The sequence below is a fragment of the Salvelinus alpinus genome, chromosome 13 (genome assembly GCF_045679555.1).
Source record: "Salvelinus alpinus chromosome 13, SLU_Salpinus.1, whole genome shotgun sequence".
NCBI lineage: Eukaryota > Metazoa > Chordata > Actinopteri > Salmoniformes > Salmonidae > Salvelinus > Salvelinus alpinus.
The window spans coordinates 41,977,182-41,994,955 of record NC_092098.1 but is presented as its reverse complement, the minus strand read 5'-3'; the positions used below and the strand labels follow the sequence as shown (position 1 = coordinate 41,994,955).

At 43.0% G+C, this 17,774-nt stretch overlaps 1 protein-coding gene across 2 annotated transcripts in view; it reads right to left on the bottom strand.

Annotated features, from left to right (window-relative positions):
- Positions 1–17,774, bottom strand: part of LOC139537718 (vasodilator-stimulated phosphoprotein-like) — a 54,324-nt gene that overhangs the window by 14,039 nt on the left and 22,511 nt on the right. For both annotated transcript variants that reach the window (XM_071339343.1, XM_071339344.1), the window contains exons 5-8: positions 9,281–9,599; positions 8,754–8,851; positions 8,529–8,577; positions 6,704–6,734 (exon numbers count right to left, since the gene is read on the bottom strand). In XM_071339343.1, the coding sequence (XP_071195444.1) occupies positions 6,704–6,734; positions 8,529–8,577; positions 8,754–8,851; positions 9,281–9,599 (497 nt within the window). The remainder of the gene's footprint in view (positions 1–6,703; positions 6,735–8,528; positions 8,578–8,753; positions 8,852–9,280; positions 9,600–17,774) is intronic.

Genomic DNA, 17,774 nt, shown 5'->3' with positions numbered 1-17,774 from the left:
CTAATGAATACGACCCAGGAAACTACACTCGCTGTCACAAGTTAAATGTGTACAAACATAAGACTTCCAGTGCATTCGCAATGTATTCAGACCCCTTCACTTCTTCCACATTTTGTTACATTACAGCCTTATTCTAAAATGAATTAAACAGTTTTTCCCCCTCAAATCTACACAAAATAGTAATGACAAAGCAAAAACAGATTAGATTTTTTGCAAATGTATTACTACAACAATAAAAAAAAAGAAACATTTACATAAGTATTCAGACCCTTTACTCAGTACTTTCTAGAAGCACCTTTGGTAGCGATTACAGCCTTGCGTCTTCTGGTGTATGACGCTACAAGCTTGGCACACCTGTATTTGGGGAGTTGGTCCCATTCTTCTCAAGCGGTCATGTTGGATGGGGAGCGTTGCTGCACATCCATTTTCAGGTCTCTCCAGAGATGTTTGATCGTGTTCAAGTCCGGGCTCTGGCTGGGCCACTCAGAGACTTGTCCCAAAGCCACTCCTGCGTTGTCTTGGCTGTGTGCTTAGGGTTGTTGTCCTGTTGGAAGGTAAACCTTCACCCCAATCTGAGGTCCTGAGCGCTCTGGAGCATGTTTTCATCAAGGATCTCTCCGTACTTTGCTCCATTCATCTTTTCCTCGATCCCGATTAATCTCCCAGTCCCTGCCGCGGAAAAACATCCCCACAGCATGATGCTGCCACCGCCATGCTTCACCGTAGGGACGGTGCTACGTTTCCTCCAGACGTGATGCTTGGCATTCAGACAGGTGTGTGCCTTTCCAAATCATGTCCAATCAATTGAATCTACCACAGGTGGACTCCAATCAAGTTGTAGAAACATCAAGGATGATCAATGAAAACAGGAGCACCTGAGCTCAATTTCGAGTCTCATAGCAAAGGGTCTGAATACTTATGTAAATAAGGTATGTTTTTAATTTTTTTAATACATTTACATTTTTTAAAATAAAAACCTGTTTTCTTTTTGTCATTATGGGGTAGTGTGTAGATTGATGAGGAATAAAAATAAATTAATACATTTTAGAATAAGGCTGCAACGAAACAAAATGTGGAAAAAGTGAAGGGGTCTGAATACTTTCCGAATGCACTGTACATCATTTTAAGATCAGTGGAGTGTTACAGAAAACAGGACCATTATTAAGTTAACCAGCTAACTTTGATAAGCAGTAAAATACTGTATCTCTTTTGATTTTCCAATTAATTTAGAAAGCTAAACTTGGATATGGGTTGCTGGTTGTCGAGTCAATTATACCATGCTAATTTCAAGTCTATATATATTAAAAACATGATGCTATTTTAAAAACGTGATTGTCATTTGTGAGAAGAATATATATATATATATATATATATATATACACACACAGTTGAAATCTGAAGTTTACATACACCTTAGCCAAAAACATTTAAACTCAGTTTTTCACAATTCATCAAATCAAAGTTTATTTGTCACGTGTGCTGAATATAACAGGTGTTGTATTCAACTTCTTCAAAGTTATGATAAATACCAATAAATGCTAAGGCAAGAATGGGTATGCAAACCTGCAATAAAAAGTTCCGTCTTGATTATTTGCTTTGCGCAATTGTCATCATTGTCATCATTCACCTTACAGTGAAATGCTTACTTACAGGCTTAACCAATAGTGCAAAAAAGGTATTAGGTGAACAATAAGGTAGGTAAAGAAATAAAACAACAGTAAAAAGACAGGCTATATACAGTAGCGAGGCTATAAAAGTAGCGAGGCTACATACAGACACCGGTTAGTCAGGCTGATTGAGGTAGTATGTACATGTAGATATGGTTAAAGTGACTATGCATATATGATGAACAGAGAGTAGCAGTAGCGTACAAGAATGGGTGGTGGGTGGGACACAATGCAGATAGCCCGGTAGGCCAATGTGCGGGAGCACTGGTAGGTCGGCCCAATTGAGGTAGTATGTACATGAATGTATAGTTAAAGTGACTATGCATATATGATAAACAGAGAGTAGCAGCAGCGTAAAAAGAGGGGTTGGGGGGGGGGGGGGGGGGGGGACACAATGCAAATAGTCCGGGTAGCCATTTGATTACCTGTTCAGGAGTCTTGGGGGTAAAAACTGTTGAGAAGCCTTTTTGTCCTAGACTTGGCACTCCGGTACCGCTTGCCATGCGGTAGTAGAGAGAAGTCTATGACTGGGGTGGCTGGGGTCTTTGACAATTTTGAGGGCCTTCCTCTGACACCGCCTGGTGTAGAGGTCCTGGATGGCAGGCAGCTTAGCCCCAGTGATGTACTGGGCCGTATGCACTACCCTCTGTAGTGCCTTGCGGTCAGAGGCCGAGCAATTGCCGAACCAGGCAGTGATGCAACCAGTCAGGATGCTCTCGATGTTGCAGCTGTAGAACCTTTTGAGGATCTCAGGACCCATGCCAAATCTTTTTAGTTTCCTGAGGGGGAATAGGCTTTGTCGTGCCCTCTTCACGACTGTCTTGGTGTGTTTGGACAATTCTAGTTTGTTGTTGATGTGGACACCAAGGAACTTCAAGCTCTCAATCTGCTCCACTACAGCCCCGTCGGTGAGAATGGGGGCGTGCTCAGCCCTCCTTTTCCTGTAGTCCACAATAATGTTCTTAGTCTTGGTTAAATTGAGGGATAGGTTGTTATTCTGGCACCACCCGGCCAGGTCTCCGACTTCCTCCCTATAGGCTGTCTTGTCGTTGTCGGTGATTAGGCCTACCACTGTTGTGTCGTCTGCAAACTTAATGATGGTGTTGGAGTCATGCCTGGCCATGCAATCGTGGGTGAACAGGGAGTACAGGAGGGGACTGAGCACGCACCCCTGGGGAGCTCCAGTGTTGAGGATCAGCGTGGCAGATGTGTGCTACCTACCCTCACCACCTGGGGGCGGCTCGTCAGGAACTCCAGGATCCAGTTGCAGAGGGAGGTGTTTAGTCCCAGGATCATTAGCTTAGTGATGAGCTTTGAGGGTACTATGGTGTTGAACGCTGAGCTGTAGTCAATGAATAGCATTCTCATATAAGTGTTCCTTCTGTCCAGGTGGGGGGAAAGGGCAGTGTGGAGTGCAATAGAGATTGCATCATCGGTGGATCTGTTTGGGCAGTATGCAAATTGGAGTGGGTCTTGGGTTTCTGGGATAATGGTGTTGGTGTGAGCCATTACCAACCTTTCAAAGCACGTCATGGCTACGGACATGAGTGCTACGGGTCTGTAGTCATTTAGGCAGGTTGCCTTTGTGTTCTTGGGCACAGGGACTATGGTGGTTTGCATGAAACATGTTGGTATTACAGACTCAGAGACATGTTGAAAATGTCAGTGAAGACACTTGCCAGTTGGTCAGCACATGCCCGGAGCACACGTCCTGGTAATCCGTCTGGCCCCGCAGCCTTGTGTATGTTGACCTGTTTAAAGGTCTTACTCACATTGGCTACGGAGAGCGTGATCACACAGTCGTCCGGAACAGCTGATGCTCTCATGCATGCCTCAGTGTTGCTTGCCTTGAAGCGAGCATAGAAGTAATTTAGCTCGTCTGGTAGGCTCGTGTCACTGGGAAGCTCGGGGCTGTGCTTCCCTTTGTAGTCTAATAGTATGCAAGCCCTGCCACATAAGACGAGCGTCGGAGCCGGTGTAGTATGATTCAATCTTAGCCCTGTATTGACGCTTTGCCTGTTTGATGGTTCATCGCAGGGCATCACAGGATTTCTTGTAAGCTTCTGGGTTAGAGTCCCGCACCTTGAAAGCGTCAGCTCTACCCTTTAGCTCAGTGCGAATGTTGCCTGTAATCCATGGCTTCTGGTTGGGGTATGTATGTACAGTCAATGTTGGGGACGACGTCCTCGATGCACTTATTGATAAAGCCAGTGACTGATGTGGTGTACTCCTGAATGCCATCGGAAGAATCCCGGAACATGTTCCAGTCTGTGATAGCAAAACAGTCCTGTAGTTTAGCATCTGCTTCATCTGACCACTTTTTTATAGAGTCACTGGTGCTTCCGGCTTTTATTTTTGCTTGTAAGTAGGAATCAGGAGGATAGAGTTGTGGTCGGATTTACCAAATGGAGGGCGAGGGAGAGCTTTGTACGTGTGTGTGTGGAGTACAGGTGATCTAGATTTTTTCCCATCTGGTTGCACATTTAACACGTTGATGGAAATTTGGTAGAACTGATTTAAGTTTCCCTGCACTAAAGTCTCCGGCCACTAGGAGCACCGCCTCTGGGTGAGTGGTTTCCTGTTTGCTTATTTCCGTATACAGCTGACTGAGTGCGGTCTTAGTGCCAGCATCTGTCTGTGGTGGTAAATAAACAGCCACAAAAAGTATAGCTGAAAACTCTCTAGGCAAGTAGTGTGGCCTGCAATTTATCACAATATACTCTACCTCAGGCAAGCAAAATCTAGAGACTTCCTTAGATTCCGTGCACCAGATATGCATAGACCGCCCCCCCTCGTCTGACCGGAGTGTGATGTTCTATCTTGCCGGTGCAGTGTGTATCCCGCTAGCTGAATATCCATGTTGTCATTCAGCCACGAATCCGTGAAACATAGGATATTACAGTTTTTGATGTCCCGTTGGTAGGATATTCGTGATCGTACCTCGTCTAGTTTATTGTCCAATGATTGCACGTTGGCGAATAGTATTGACTTTAACGGCAGCTTTCCCACTCGCCTTTTCCGGGTCCTGACCAGGCATCCGGCTCTTTGTCCTCTGTACCTGCGTCGCTTCCTCTTGCAAATAACGGGGATGTCGGCCCTGCCGGGTGTTTGGAGAATGTCTTGTTGGTTGAAGAAAAATCTTTGTCTAATCCGAGGTGAGTGATCGCTGTCCTGATATCCAGAAGCTCTTTTTTGCCGTAAGATACGGCTGCAGAAACATTATGTACAAAATAAGTTACAAATAACGCGAAAACCCCCACATAATAGCACAATTGGTTGGGCGCCCGTAAAACTGCTGCCATTTCTTCCGGCGCCATTTTAATCCAAGAAAAAATGTCCTGTCTTAGGTCAGTTAGGATCACCACTTAATTTTAAGAATGTGAAATGTCAGAATAATAGTAGAGAGAATGATTCATTTCAGATTTTATTTATTTCATCGCATTCTCAGTGGGTCAGAAGTTTACATACATTCAATTAGTATTTGGTAGCATTGCCTTTAAATAGTTTAACTTGGGTTAAACGTTTTGGGAGCCTTCTACAAGCTTCCCACAATAAGTTGGGTGAATTTTGGCCCATTTCTCTTGACAGAGTTGGTGTAACTGAGTCAGGTTTGTAGGCCTCCTTGCTTGCAAACGCTTTTTCAGTTCTGCCCACAAATTTCCTATGTGATTGAGGTCAGGGCTTTGTGATGGCCACTCCAATACCTTGACTTTGTCCTTAAGCCATTTTCCCACAACTTTGAAAGTATGCTTGGGGTCATTGTACGTTTGGACAAGACCCATTTGCGACCAAGCTTTAACTTCCTGACTGACGTCTTGAGATGTTGCTTCAATATATCCACATAATTTCCTTCCTCATGATGCCATCTACTTTGTGAAGTGCACCAGTCTCTCCTGCAGCAAAGCACCTCCACAACATGATGCTCCCACCCCCGTGCTTCACGGTTGGGATGGTGTTCTTCGGCTTGCAATCCTCCCCCCTTTTCCTCCAAACATAACGATGGTCATTATGGCCAAACAGTTCTATTTTTGTTTCATCAGACCAGAGGACATTTCTCCAAAAAGTACGATCTTTGTCCCCATGTGCAGTTGCAAACCGTAGTCTGGCTTTTTTATGGTGGTTTTGAAGCAGTGGCTTCTTCCTTGCTGAGCGGCCTTTCAGGTTATGTCGATATAGGACTCGTTTTACTGTGAATATAGACACTTTTGTACCTGTTTCCTCCAGCGTCTTCACAAGGTCCTTTGCTGTTGTTCTGGGATTGATTTGCACTTTTCGCACCAAAGTACGTTCATCTCTAGGAGACAGAATGCGTCTCCTTCCTGAGCGGTATGACGACTGCGTGGTCCCATGGTGTTAATACTTGCATACTATTGTTTGTACAGATGAACGTGGTACCTTAAGGTGTTTGGAAATTGCTCCCAAGGATGAACCAGACTTCTGGAGGTCTACAATTGTTTTTCTGAGGTCTTGGCTGATTTCTTTTGATGTTCCCATGATGTCAAGCAAAGAGGCATTGAGTTTGAAGGTAGGCCTTGAAATACAGCCACAGGTACACCTCCAATTGACTCAAATGATGTCAATTAGCCTATTAGAAGCTTCTAAAGCCACAACATCATTTTCTGGAATTTTCCAAGCTGTTTAAAGGCACAGTCAATTTAGTGTATGTAAACTTCTGACCCAGTAGAGTTGTGATACAGTGAATTATAACTGTCTGTAAACAATTGTTGGGAAAATTACTTATGTCATGCACAAAGTAGATGTCCTAACCGACTTGCCAAAACTATAGTTTGTTAAAAAGAAATTTGTGGAGTGGTTGAAAAACGAGTTTTAATGACTACAACCTAAGTGTATGTAAACGTCCTACTCCAACTGTATGTATGTATGTATGTATGTATGTATGTATGTATGTATTCAGCCAATATTTTTGAAACAGTTAGCGGGCCAACTCATTGATCCTGCTTTCTTGAACAGCTCCCAGGTACATGCTGAGTCAAACACAAAAAGAATGGACTGAAGACTTCAGTGGATCTACTCACCACCTTGGCCTGAGGACTTTGAGGAGTCTTCCTAAAAGCACAGAGAAACAAAATGACATTGTGTCATCCCTTTACTATGCACAAATGTTTTTAACCATAGTGTGACTTGACTTGCAGCTTACACACACACATTCGTAAAAGCAGTGGTGTAAAGTAATTAAGTAAAAATACTTTAAAGTACTAAAGTATTTTTGGGGGTATCTGTACTTTACTATTTATATATATTTGACTACTTTACTTCACTCATTTCCTTAAGGAAAATGTATGGAGTAAAAAGTATACTTTCTTGACACCCAAAAGTACTCGTTATATTTTGAATGCTTAGTAGGACAGGAAAAAGGTCAAATTCACGCACTTATCAACAGAACATCCCTGGTCATCCCTACTGCCTCTGATCTGGTCCAACTCACTAAACACACATGCTTCGTTTGTAAATTATGTCTGAATGTTGGAGTGTGCCTTTGGCTATCCGTAAAAAATCTTCTTCTTTTTTTAAGTTAAGAAAATTGTGCCGTCTGGTTTGCTTAATATAAGGAATTTGAAATTATTTATACTTTTACTTTTGATACTTAAGCATATTTTAGTAATTACATTTACTTTTGATACTTAAGTATATTTTAAACCAGCTACTTCTAGACTTTTACTGAAGTAGAATTTTACTGGGTAACTTACTTGAGTTCTTTTTTATTAAGGTATCTTTACTTTTACTAGGGTATGGCAATTGGGTACTTTTTTTTACCACTGCTTAAAACCTCTTAAGGATCCGCCCCTTTTTAAAATGATTTTTGACCTAAAATGACATACCCAAATCTAACTGCCTGTAGCTCAGGCCCTGAAGCAAGGATATGCATATTTTTGGTACCATTTGAAAGGAAACACTTTTAAATGTGTGGAAATATTAAAGGAATGTAGGAGAATATAACACAATTGATCTGGTAAAAGATAATACGAAAAAAAACTAAAAACTTTTGTATTTTTTTGTAAAGGCTATAATGTATTATTCCAGCCCAGGTGCAATTTAGATTGTGGCAGCAGTGTATATGCAATGTTTTAGACTGATTCAATGAACCATTGCATTTCTGTTCAAACTTTTGTGTCAAGACTGCCCAAATGTGCCTAATTTGTTTATTAATAACTTTTTATGTTCAAAATTGTGCACTCCTCTCAAACAATAGCATGTTATTCTTTCACTGTAATAGCTACTGTAAATTGAACAGTGCAGTTAGCTTAAATTCTTGTTAATCTTTCTGCCCATATCAGATATGTCTATGTCCTGGGAAATTTTCTTGTTACTTACAACCCCATGCTAATCGCATTAGCCTACGTTTTTTAAACCTCCCGCTTTGGGCTGGATGTGTCAAGGTCTAGTTTGCATTCAAGCCTCAGTTTTGGATTTAAAAAAATGCTTGACGCTGTGCGGGTCTCCTTCTCTTCCAATGTCTAGTTCATACATATATAATCTATGAGCAGAATTTTTGTTTACCTCAATTAGCCACGAAATCCCTAGTTTGAAAGAGACTTTTGTTGAAGCTGTGCCGGGCCATTTTCATTCCATTTCCCCCCACGTGGGCCAGCCCCCTAGCAATTTGAGTTCCAGCCTATGAGCTTCAGCCACTTGCATTTGAGTGACAGCTAGCAAGAGGTCTGCCCAGCGTAATCCAATGAAGTTACAGGGCTGGCCCAAAGGCTCAGTTGACACAGCAGAAACAGAGAGTAATAACGTGGTACTCATACGTGACATAGTACGCAATTACCGGAGAATCTCTTTCAGTATTTATGAGGGGAGGATTGTTGTCCCTACAAAGATCATTGACAGGAGACTTACATTGCTGGGCTCATCCTTCTTTGCGCCTGGATTATCTGACATTTTCTTCCTGCATACAAAGACACACAATGAAGACGAGGTCTAAGCCTCAGCAATCACACACACGCACAGTCATATGATCGTAAACGTCACACACACACACACACACACACACACACACAACGTTAACACATCACACACACTCATCCAGCCCCACATTTAACAAAGACTGAGGCAGTGGCTCACCGTCGGGCCAGAATGGCACTCATCTCCCCCATCAGATTTCCTCCCCCACCACCTCCTCCTCCTCCCGATGTAGGAGGTGCCGCCGCACCACAATCCTCCTACAGAGAGAGACAGGCTCTGTTTCAATATTTAAAAAATGCACCCATCGTTCCTACCTTCCTTGAAGAAATCACTAATCTGACAGTAAGATTTGAGAAAGGTGGAAACCATGTCTTCACCTACAGTATATCCACTCACTTAAAGACCAGGGATTATCTCAAGAAAAGGGTGGAAGGAAAGATGCATTTGAAAGGTGTTCGACTCACTGAATTTTCAACATGCATCAACAATGGAATATGGAGTAAAAGAGATGCGTTCCAGGTCTTTCTTGAAGGTGCGATGCCTGTACAATTCAAATCAGATTTTCTATATGATATTGCCGTGGTTCTTGAGACGTTAAATACTTCTCTAGGCCTCGTCAGATCTGGTCATATGCACAGCATGACTGCAATGAAGACTACCTGGAAAACGTCTGACACTGGTCTCACCTTCGCGGATTTGCGTAGTTTGGCTCCTGCCAGGGCAGCAGCTAGTCCACCGGGACCACCGAGACCCTCTCCATCCCCCCCTCCTCCTGCTCCTCCTGGCAGAGGTGGGGCAGGTGGGGCCCCGGACCCAGGGGGTGGTGGGGGGCCAGGTGGGGGTGGAGGGCCAGCAGGTGGGGGGCCTGGGGGTGGTGGCGGGCCTGGGGGAGGTGGGGGTCCACCGGGGGCTGAGGGAGGGGCATGCGGGGCGGGTGGGGCTGTAGGAGGGATGGCTGCGGCCTGTCTTTCTCTCTCCTGCTGCTCCTGCCTCTGCAGCTCCATTCTACGAGGGGAGAGACACAGACAGAGTTCTTTCTATCGGTTAATGTTCACACACATAGAGATGTAGGATCTTTTAATTTGAGCCAGTTTGCTACAGCAGGACAAAAATCCAGCAGCAACAGGAAATGCGAATGATTACGTACATTTTTCGTATGCGAAAATAAAGCCTGAAATTTCAAAATGTAACTAAAGAAAGTTCTCCTGCAACAGGGTTATCAAATTAAGATCCTACATCTGTATAAATAGGCACACACAAAGGTGTGTACACGCATACACAAAAAATGAAAGACTCATGATTGCATTCTACACATTTTCTTCGCATCATCTACACACCATACCACCCATGTACAATGTAAGATCACCATTATAACTTAGTGTGTGGGACGACTGTAGATTAGAGTGTTTTAAATCAAATTATATTTGTCACACGCACCGAATACAACAGGTGAAGACCATACTGTGAAATGTCCTTAACCAACAATGCAGTTCAAGAAATAGATTTAAGAAAATATTTACTAAATAAAATGTACATTTTTTAAAGTAACACAATAAAATTACATAACAATAACGAGGCTATATACAGGGGGTACCGGTACCGAGTCAATGTGCGGGGGTACAGGTTAGTTTGTACATGTAGGCTGGGGTAAAAAGTGAGTATAATAAACAGCGAGTAGCAGCAGTGTAAAAATAAGGGGGGGGGGGGGGGTGTTCATGTAAATAGTCCGCGTGGCACTGTAGGTTAGTGTGTGGTACTGTAGATTAGAGTGTGTATACAGTATGGTAGGTTAGAGTAATGAATGCCATTTAGCAGACACTTTTATACAAAGCCACTAACATTAGGAAATTGAACCCAGCGCCCATGCTCTACCAACTGAGCCACACAGAACCGGACTGCGTCGGTGTCAGAGTTAGATGTCAGTGACAGTCATAATAGGCGAATTGCAACGAAGACACAGAGCTTGTCATGGAGCACCGTGTTAGTATACTTAAGAAAACCAGTGCTAAAGGGAGATTACATGCACCAGCATGCTAAAATAAGCTTCACTGAAACGAAAAACCCACAAGAATAAACCAGTGATTAAGCTGATCTTCTGTTGATACAAGACAGCTGAAGCTATTGTCTAGAATCTTTATTCCCACCCCCAATGGGTTATCAACCTATCAGGAGAATTTGAAATTTAGGCTGATGCATGTAAAATACTTATTTTAAGAATATGGGAGTAGTAGGCCTATACTTCATCCATATACTGAGTATATGTGTGCTATTTGAAAAAGCTTTAGACTACATTTTCATTTATAAAAAAATATAGATAACGTTTTTTGAATACTCCTACTAACCGCACTAACAGTACTATTTGTGACGTAAATGCCAAAAGTTCCAGGATGTCATACTAAATTCACCAAATTTACTCTGACAACAGCTCTGGTGGATATTCCTGTAGACAGTATGCGAATTGCACGCTCCCGCAAACCTTGAGACATCTGTGGCATTGTGTTGTGTGACAAAACTGCTGGAGCCTTTTGTCTCCAGCACAAGGTGCACCTGTGTAATGAGTATGCTGTTTAAATCAGCTTCTTGATATGCCATACCTGTCAGGTTGATGGATTATTTTGGCAAAGGAGAAATGCTCAGTAACAGGGATGTAAACAAATTTGTGGTTACTACATGATTCCATGTGTTATTTCATATTGTTGATGTCTTAACTATTATTCTACATTGTAGAAAACAGTAAAAATAAAGAAAAACCCTTGAATGAGTAGGTCTGTCCAAACCTTTGACTGGTACTATATGTGATATGAGTAAAAAAAGAAAATGCAAACATTTCTAAAAACCTGTTTTTGCTTTGTCATTATGGGGTAGTGTGTAGATTGATGAGGGGAAAAAAACAATTTAATACATTTTAGAATAAGGCTGTAGTGTAACATACTTTCCGAATGTACTGTAGAGACAGGTTTCGAACACATTTTAAATGGCTTCAACACTATACCTTCAGTGATGACAAAGCGCAACCCCCGTGGAACGCATATGGACAGTGTGTGAAAGTAAAAAACTGAAACTCAAGTCAATTGTTTAGTTGTGCAAATGCAGTGGGGATGCAGACAAATTTAAAATGGTTGTGAGTAGGGATGCACGATATATCGGTAAGTATATTGGAATCGGACGATATTAGCTAAAAATGACAACATCGGCCTGATGTCTAGTTTAATGCCGATGTGAAAAACCGATGTTAAAGCTGACGTGTATACCTAAACTCAGCAAAAAAAGAAACGTCCCTTTTTCAGGACCCTGTCTTTCAAAGATAATTCGTAAAAATCCAAACAACTTCACAAATCTTCATTGTAAAGGGTTTAAACACTGTTTCCCATGCTTGTTCAATGAACCACAAACAATTAATAAACATGCACCTGTGGAACGGTTGATAAGACCCTAACCGCTTACAGACGGGAAGCAATTAACGTCACAGTTATGAAAACTTAGGACACTAAAGAGGCCTTTCTACTGACTCTGAAAAACACCAAAAGAAAGATGCCAAGACTCCCTGCTTATCTGCGTGAATGTGCCTTAGGCATGCTGCAAGGAGGCATGAGGACTGCAGATGTGGCCACGGCAATACATTGCAATGTCCGTACTGTGAGACGCCTAAGACAGCGCTACAGGGAGAGAGGACGGACAGTTGATTGTCCTCCCAGTGGCAGACCACGTGTAACTACACCTGCACAGGATTGGTATATTCGAACGTCACACCTTCAAGACAGGTACAGGATGGCAACAACAACTGCCCGAGTTACACCAGGAACGCACAATCCCTCAGTGCTCAGACTGTCCGCAATAGGCTGAGAGAAGCTGGACTGAGGGCTTGTAGGCCTGTTGTAAAGCAGGTCCTCACCAGATATCACCAGCAACAACGTCGCCTATGGGCACAAACCCACCGTTGCTGGACCAGACAGGACTGGCAAAAAGTGCTCTTCACTGATGAGTCTCGGTTTTGTCTCACCAGGGGTGATGGTCGGATTCGTGTTTATCGTCGAAGGAATAAGCGTGACACCGAAGCCTGTACTCTGGAGCGGGATCGATTTGGAGGTGGAGGGTCTGTCATGGTCTGGGGCGGTGTGTCACAGCATCATCGGACTGAGCTTGTCGTCATTGCAGGCAATCTCAACGCTGTGCGTTACAGGGAAAACATCCTCCTCCCTCCATGTGGTACCCTTCCTGCAGGCTCATCCTGACATGAGGCTCCAGCATGACAATGTCACCAGCCATACTGCTCATTCTGTGTGAGATTTTCTGTAAGACAGGAATGTCTCAGTGTTCTGCCATGGCCAGCGAAGAGCCCGGATCTCCCTTTGTTCAGGTACACATTATTCCATTTCTGTTAGTCACATGTCTGTGAAACTTGTTCAGTTTATGTCTCAGTTGTTGAATCTTGTTATGTTCATACAATTACTGAAATTTGCTGAAAATAAACGCAGTTGACAGTGTCAAGACGTTTCTTATTTTGCGAGTTTATATAATTAGGTAGATGATGTAATGACGCCACAAAAAATACAGCGCTACACGTGTAACACAGTATTCCTAACCTAGCCCCCAAAGTCTGCGGTGTGGATCTATTTTGAAGTTTCAAAGGAAGATAACAAAAAGGCCATATGCAATGTTCTCTGTCGTGGATGATGTTGGCTTTCACCGAATGATCGAGCATTGGTACACACTACCAAGTATATGCTATTTCTCAGATGCCCTACCGTAGTAACACAGTATTATTGAAACACACTTGCTAGGGGCGTCACTGCTATTAGCTTCACGACTGACATTTGGACCAACGATGTCAGCCCCATGAGCATGCTGAGTCCGACAGCAGAGAGTCGACAAGGAAAACTTGCAAAAGTACTCTACTAGAAGCTGTGAACAAGCGAGTCATGGCATTCTCTCTGAGCCTCTATACTGTTTCACCACCATGCTTGATGCTCAGTAAAACGACCGCTACTTCGATGCAGACAAGAAACAGGGTCACCGTGAAATGTTACATAAACAGCTGGACAAGATGGAAACGGATACAGTAACAGTGCGCAATGAGGAAGAGAGGCCACGGACACACAGAGCTGAAACGTCACTGCTTGAAATGTATGATGAAATCCTGGTTGAGCATGAAACGACTGAACAAATGAACAACAAAATAGCACAGCAAGTTAAAGAAATTGGTTTTGATTATGTTTTATTGGTAATGGGGACATACGTAAATGCCACCAAAATAACTTTTTGGTCAGTGTGTGTGTGTGTGTAACCTTTATTTAACTAGGCAAGTCAGTAAGAACAAATTCTTATTTACAATTCCGGCTGACCCCGGCCAAACACGGATTACGCTGGGCCAATTCAAGATGGCCACCATTGTACCTGTACCCAAGAAAACAAAGGTAACTGAACTAAATGACTATCTATAGCACTCACTTCTGTCATCATGAACTGCTTTAAGAGAAGAGTCAAGGATCATATCACCTCTACCTTACCGGACACCCTAGACCCACTTCAATTTACTTACCACCCCAACAGATCCACAGACGATGCAATCGCCATCGCACTGCACACTGCCCTATCCCATCTGGACAAGAGGATTACCTATAGTTGAAGTCGGAAGATTACATACACCTTAGCCAAATACATTTAAACTCAGTTTTTCACAATTCCTGACATTTAATCCTAGTAAAAATTCCCTGCCTTAGGTCAGGTAGGATCACCACTTCATTTTTAGAATGTGAAATGTCAGAATAATAGTAGAGAGAATGATTTATTTCAGCTTTTATTTCTTTCATCACATTCCCAGTGGGTCAGAAGTTTACATACACTCAACAAGTATTTGGTAGCATTGCCTTTAAATTGTTTAACTGGAATCAAATGTTTCAGGTAGCCTTCCACAAGCTTCCCACAATAAGTTGGGTGAATTTTGGCCCATTCCTCCTGACAGAGCTGGTGTAACTGAGTCAGGTTTGTAGGCCTCCTTGCTCACACACACACCTTTTCAGTTCTGCCAACATATTTTCTATAGGATTGAGGTCATGGCTTTGTGATGGCCACTCCAATACCTTGACTTTGTTGTCCTTAAGCCATTTTGCCACAACTTTGGAAGTATGCTTGGGGTCAGTGTCCATTTGGAAGACCCATTTGTGACCAAGCTTTAACTTCCTGACTGATGTCTTGAGATGTTGCTTCAATATATCCACATAATTTTCCATCCTCATGATGCCATCTATTTTGTGAAGTGCACCAGCCTCTCCTGCAGCAAAGCACCCCCACAACATGATGCTGCCACCCCCGTGCATTACGGTTGGGATGGTGTTCTTCGGCTTGCAAGCGTCCCCCTTTTTCCTCCAAACATAACGATGGTCATTATGGCCAAACAGTTCTATTTTTGTTTCATCAGACCAGAGGACATTTCTCCAAAAAGTACAATCTTTGTCCCCATGTGCAGTTGCAAACCGTAGTCTGGCTTTTTTAATGGCGGTTTTGGAGCAGTGGCTTCTTCCTTGCTGAGCGGCATTTCAAGTTATGTCAATATAGGACTTGTTTTACTCTGGATATAGATACTTTTGTACCTGTTTCCTCCAGCATCTTCACAAGGTCCTTGCTGTTGTTCTGGGATTGATTTGCACTTTTCACACCAAAGTACGTACATCTCTAGGAGACAGAACGCGTCTCCTTCCTGAGTGGTATGACAGCTGCGTAGTCCCATGGTGTTTATACTTGCGTACTATTGTTTGTACAGATGAACGTGGTACCTTCAGGCGTTTGGAAATTGCTCCCAAGGATGAACCAGACTTGTGGAGGTCTACAATTTTCTTTCTCAGGTCTTGGCTGATTTCTTTTGATATTCCCATGATGTCAAGCAAAGAGGCATTGAGTTTGAAAGTAGGCCTTGAAATACATCCACAGGTACACCTCCAATTGACTCAAATGATGTCAATTAGCCTATCAGAAGCTTCTAAAGCCATGACATAATTTTCGGGAATTTTCCAAGCTGTTTTTAAAGGCACAGTCAATTTAGTGTATGTAAACTTCTGACCCACTGGAATTGTGATACAGTGAATTATAAGTGAAATAATCTGTCTGTAAACAATTGTTGGAAAAATGACTTGTGTCATGCACAAAGTAGATGTCCTAACCGACTTGCCAAAACTATAGTTTGTTAACAAGAAATTTGTGGAGTGGTTGAAAAACGAGTTTTAATGACTCCAACCTAAGTGTATGTAAACTTCTGACTTCAACTGTATGTAAGAACGATGTTCATTGACTATAGCTCAGCATTCAACACCATAGTAGTACCCTCCAAGCTCATCATTAAGCTCGAGGCCCTGGGTCTGAACCCCACCCTGTGCAACTGGGTCCTGGACTTGGGCAAACCCCCATGTGGTGAAGGTAGGAAACAACACCACCTTACTGATCCTCAACACTGGGGCCCCACAAGGGTGCGTGCTCAGGCCCCTCCTGTACTCCCTGTTCACCCATGACTGCGTGGCCACGCACGCCTCCAACTCAATCAAGTTTGCAGACGACACAACAGTAGTAGGCTTGATTACCAACAACGATGAGACAGCCTACAGGGAGGAGGTGAGGGCTCGGAGTGTGGTGCCAGGAAAACAAACTCTCACTCAACATCAACAAAACAAAGGAGATGATCGTGGACTTCAGGAAACAGCAGAGCGAGCACCCCCCTATCCACATCGATGGGACAGCAGTGGAGAAGGTGGAAAGCTTCAAGTTCTTTGGCGTACTCATCACTGACAAACTGAAATGGGCCACCCACACAGACAGTGTGATGAAGAAGGCACAACAGCGCCTCTTCAACCTCAGGAGGCTGAAGAAATTTGGCTTGGCACGTAAAACCCTCAAACTTTTACAGATGCACAATTGAGAGCATCCTGTCGGGCAGTATCATCCAGAAGGCGAGGTCAGTACTGGTGCATCAAAGCTGGGGCCGAGAGACTGAAAAACAGCTTTTATCTCAAGGCCATCAGACTGCTAAATAGCCATCACTAGCACATTAGAGGCTGCTGCATATATACGACGACTTGAAATGACTTTAATAATGTTTACATATTTTGCATTACTCATCTCATATGTATATACTGTATTCTATTCTACTGTATCTTAGTCTATGCCGCTCTGACATTGCTTGTCCATAAATTTGCACAACCGTGGGGTCACTTAGAAATGTCCTGCTTTTCTTTCAAAAACAAGATGTTTTGTTCTTTAAAATAACATCAAATTGATCAGAAAGAGTGTAGACATTGTTAATGTTGTAAATGACTATTGTAGCTGGAAACAGCAGTCCGTGTGATCAAAACAATCTTGAAGCGTGGATTCCGATTGGTTAGACCAGCATTGAATTGTACTTAGCACAGGTACTTCCGGTTTGAGTGTCTGCCTATGGGAAGGAGGAGCAAAATGGGGTCGTGATCAGATTTGCCGAAGGGATGGCGGGGGAGGCCCTTAAGGGCATCCCGGAAGTTGGAGTAGCAGTGGTTGTGTTTTAGCAGTGCGAGTACTGCAGTCAATATGTCGATAGAACTTCGGTAGCGTTTTCCTCAAATTTGCTTAGTTAAAATCCCCAGTTACAATAAATGCGCCCTCAGGATATGTGGTTTCCAGTTTGTATAAAGTCAAGTGAAGTTCTTTGAGGTTCGTCGTGGTATCAGCTTGAGGGGGGAATATACACAGCTGTATAGGGAGGTAATTCGGTCCGAATTTCATTGTGTGGTATTCTAGGTTGGGTGATCAAAAGGACTTGAGTTTCTGTATGTTATCACATTCACACCATGAGTAGTTAATCATGAAACATACACTCCCACCCTTCTTCCCGGAGAGATATTTATCTACATTGGCGTACAGAGGCCCATTATCAGCAACCATCAGCAACCTGTGTTCCAATGTCATGTGGTGTTAGCTAATCCAAGTTAAGCTAATTGATCATTAGAAAACCCCTTTGCAATTATGTTAGCACAGCTAAAAACGGTTGTGTTAATTAAAGAAGCAATAAAACTGTCCTTCTTTAGACTAGTTGAGTATCTGGAGATTCAGCATTTATGGGTACGATTACAGGCTCAAAATGGCCGGAAACAAAGAACTTTCTTCTGAAACTCGTCAGTCTTTTCTTGTTCTGAGAAATGAAGGCTATTCCATGCGAGA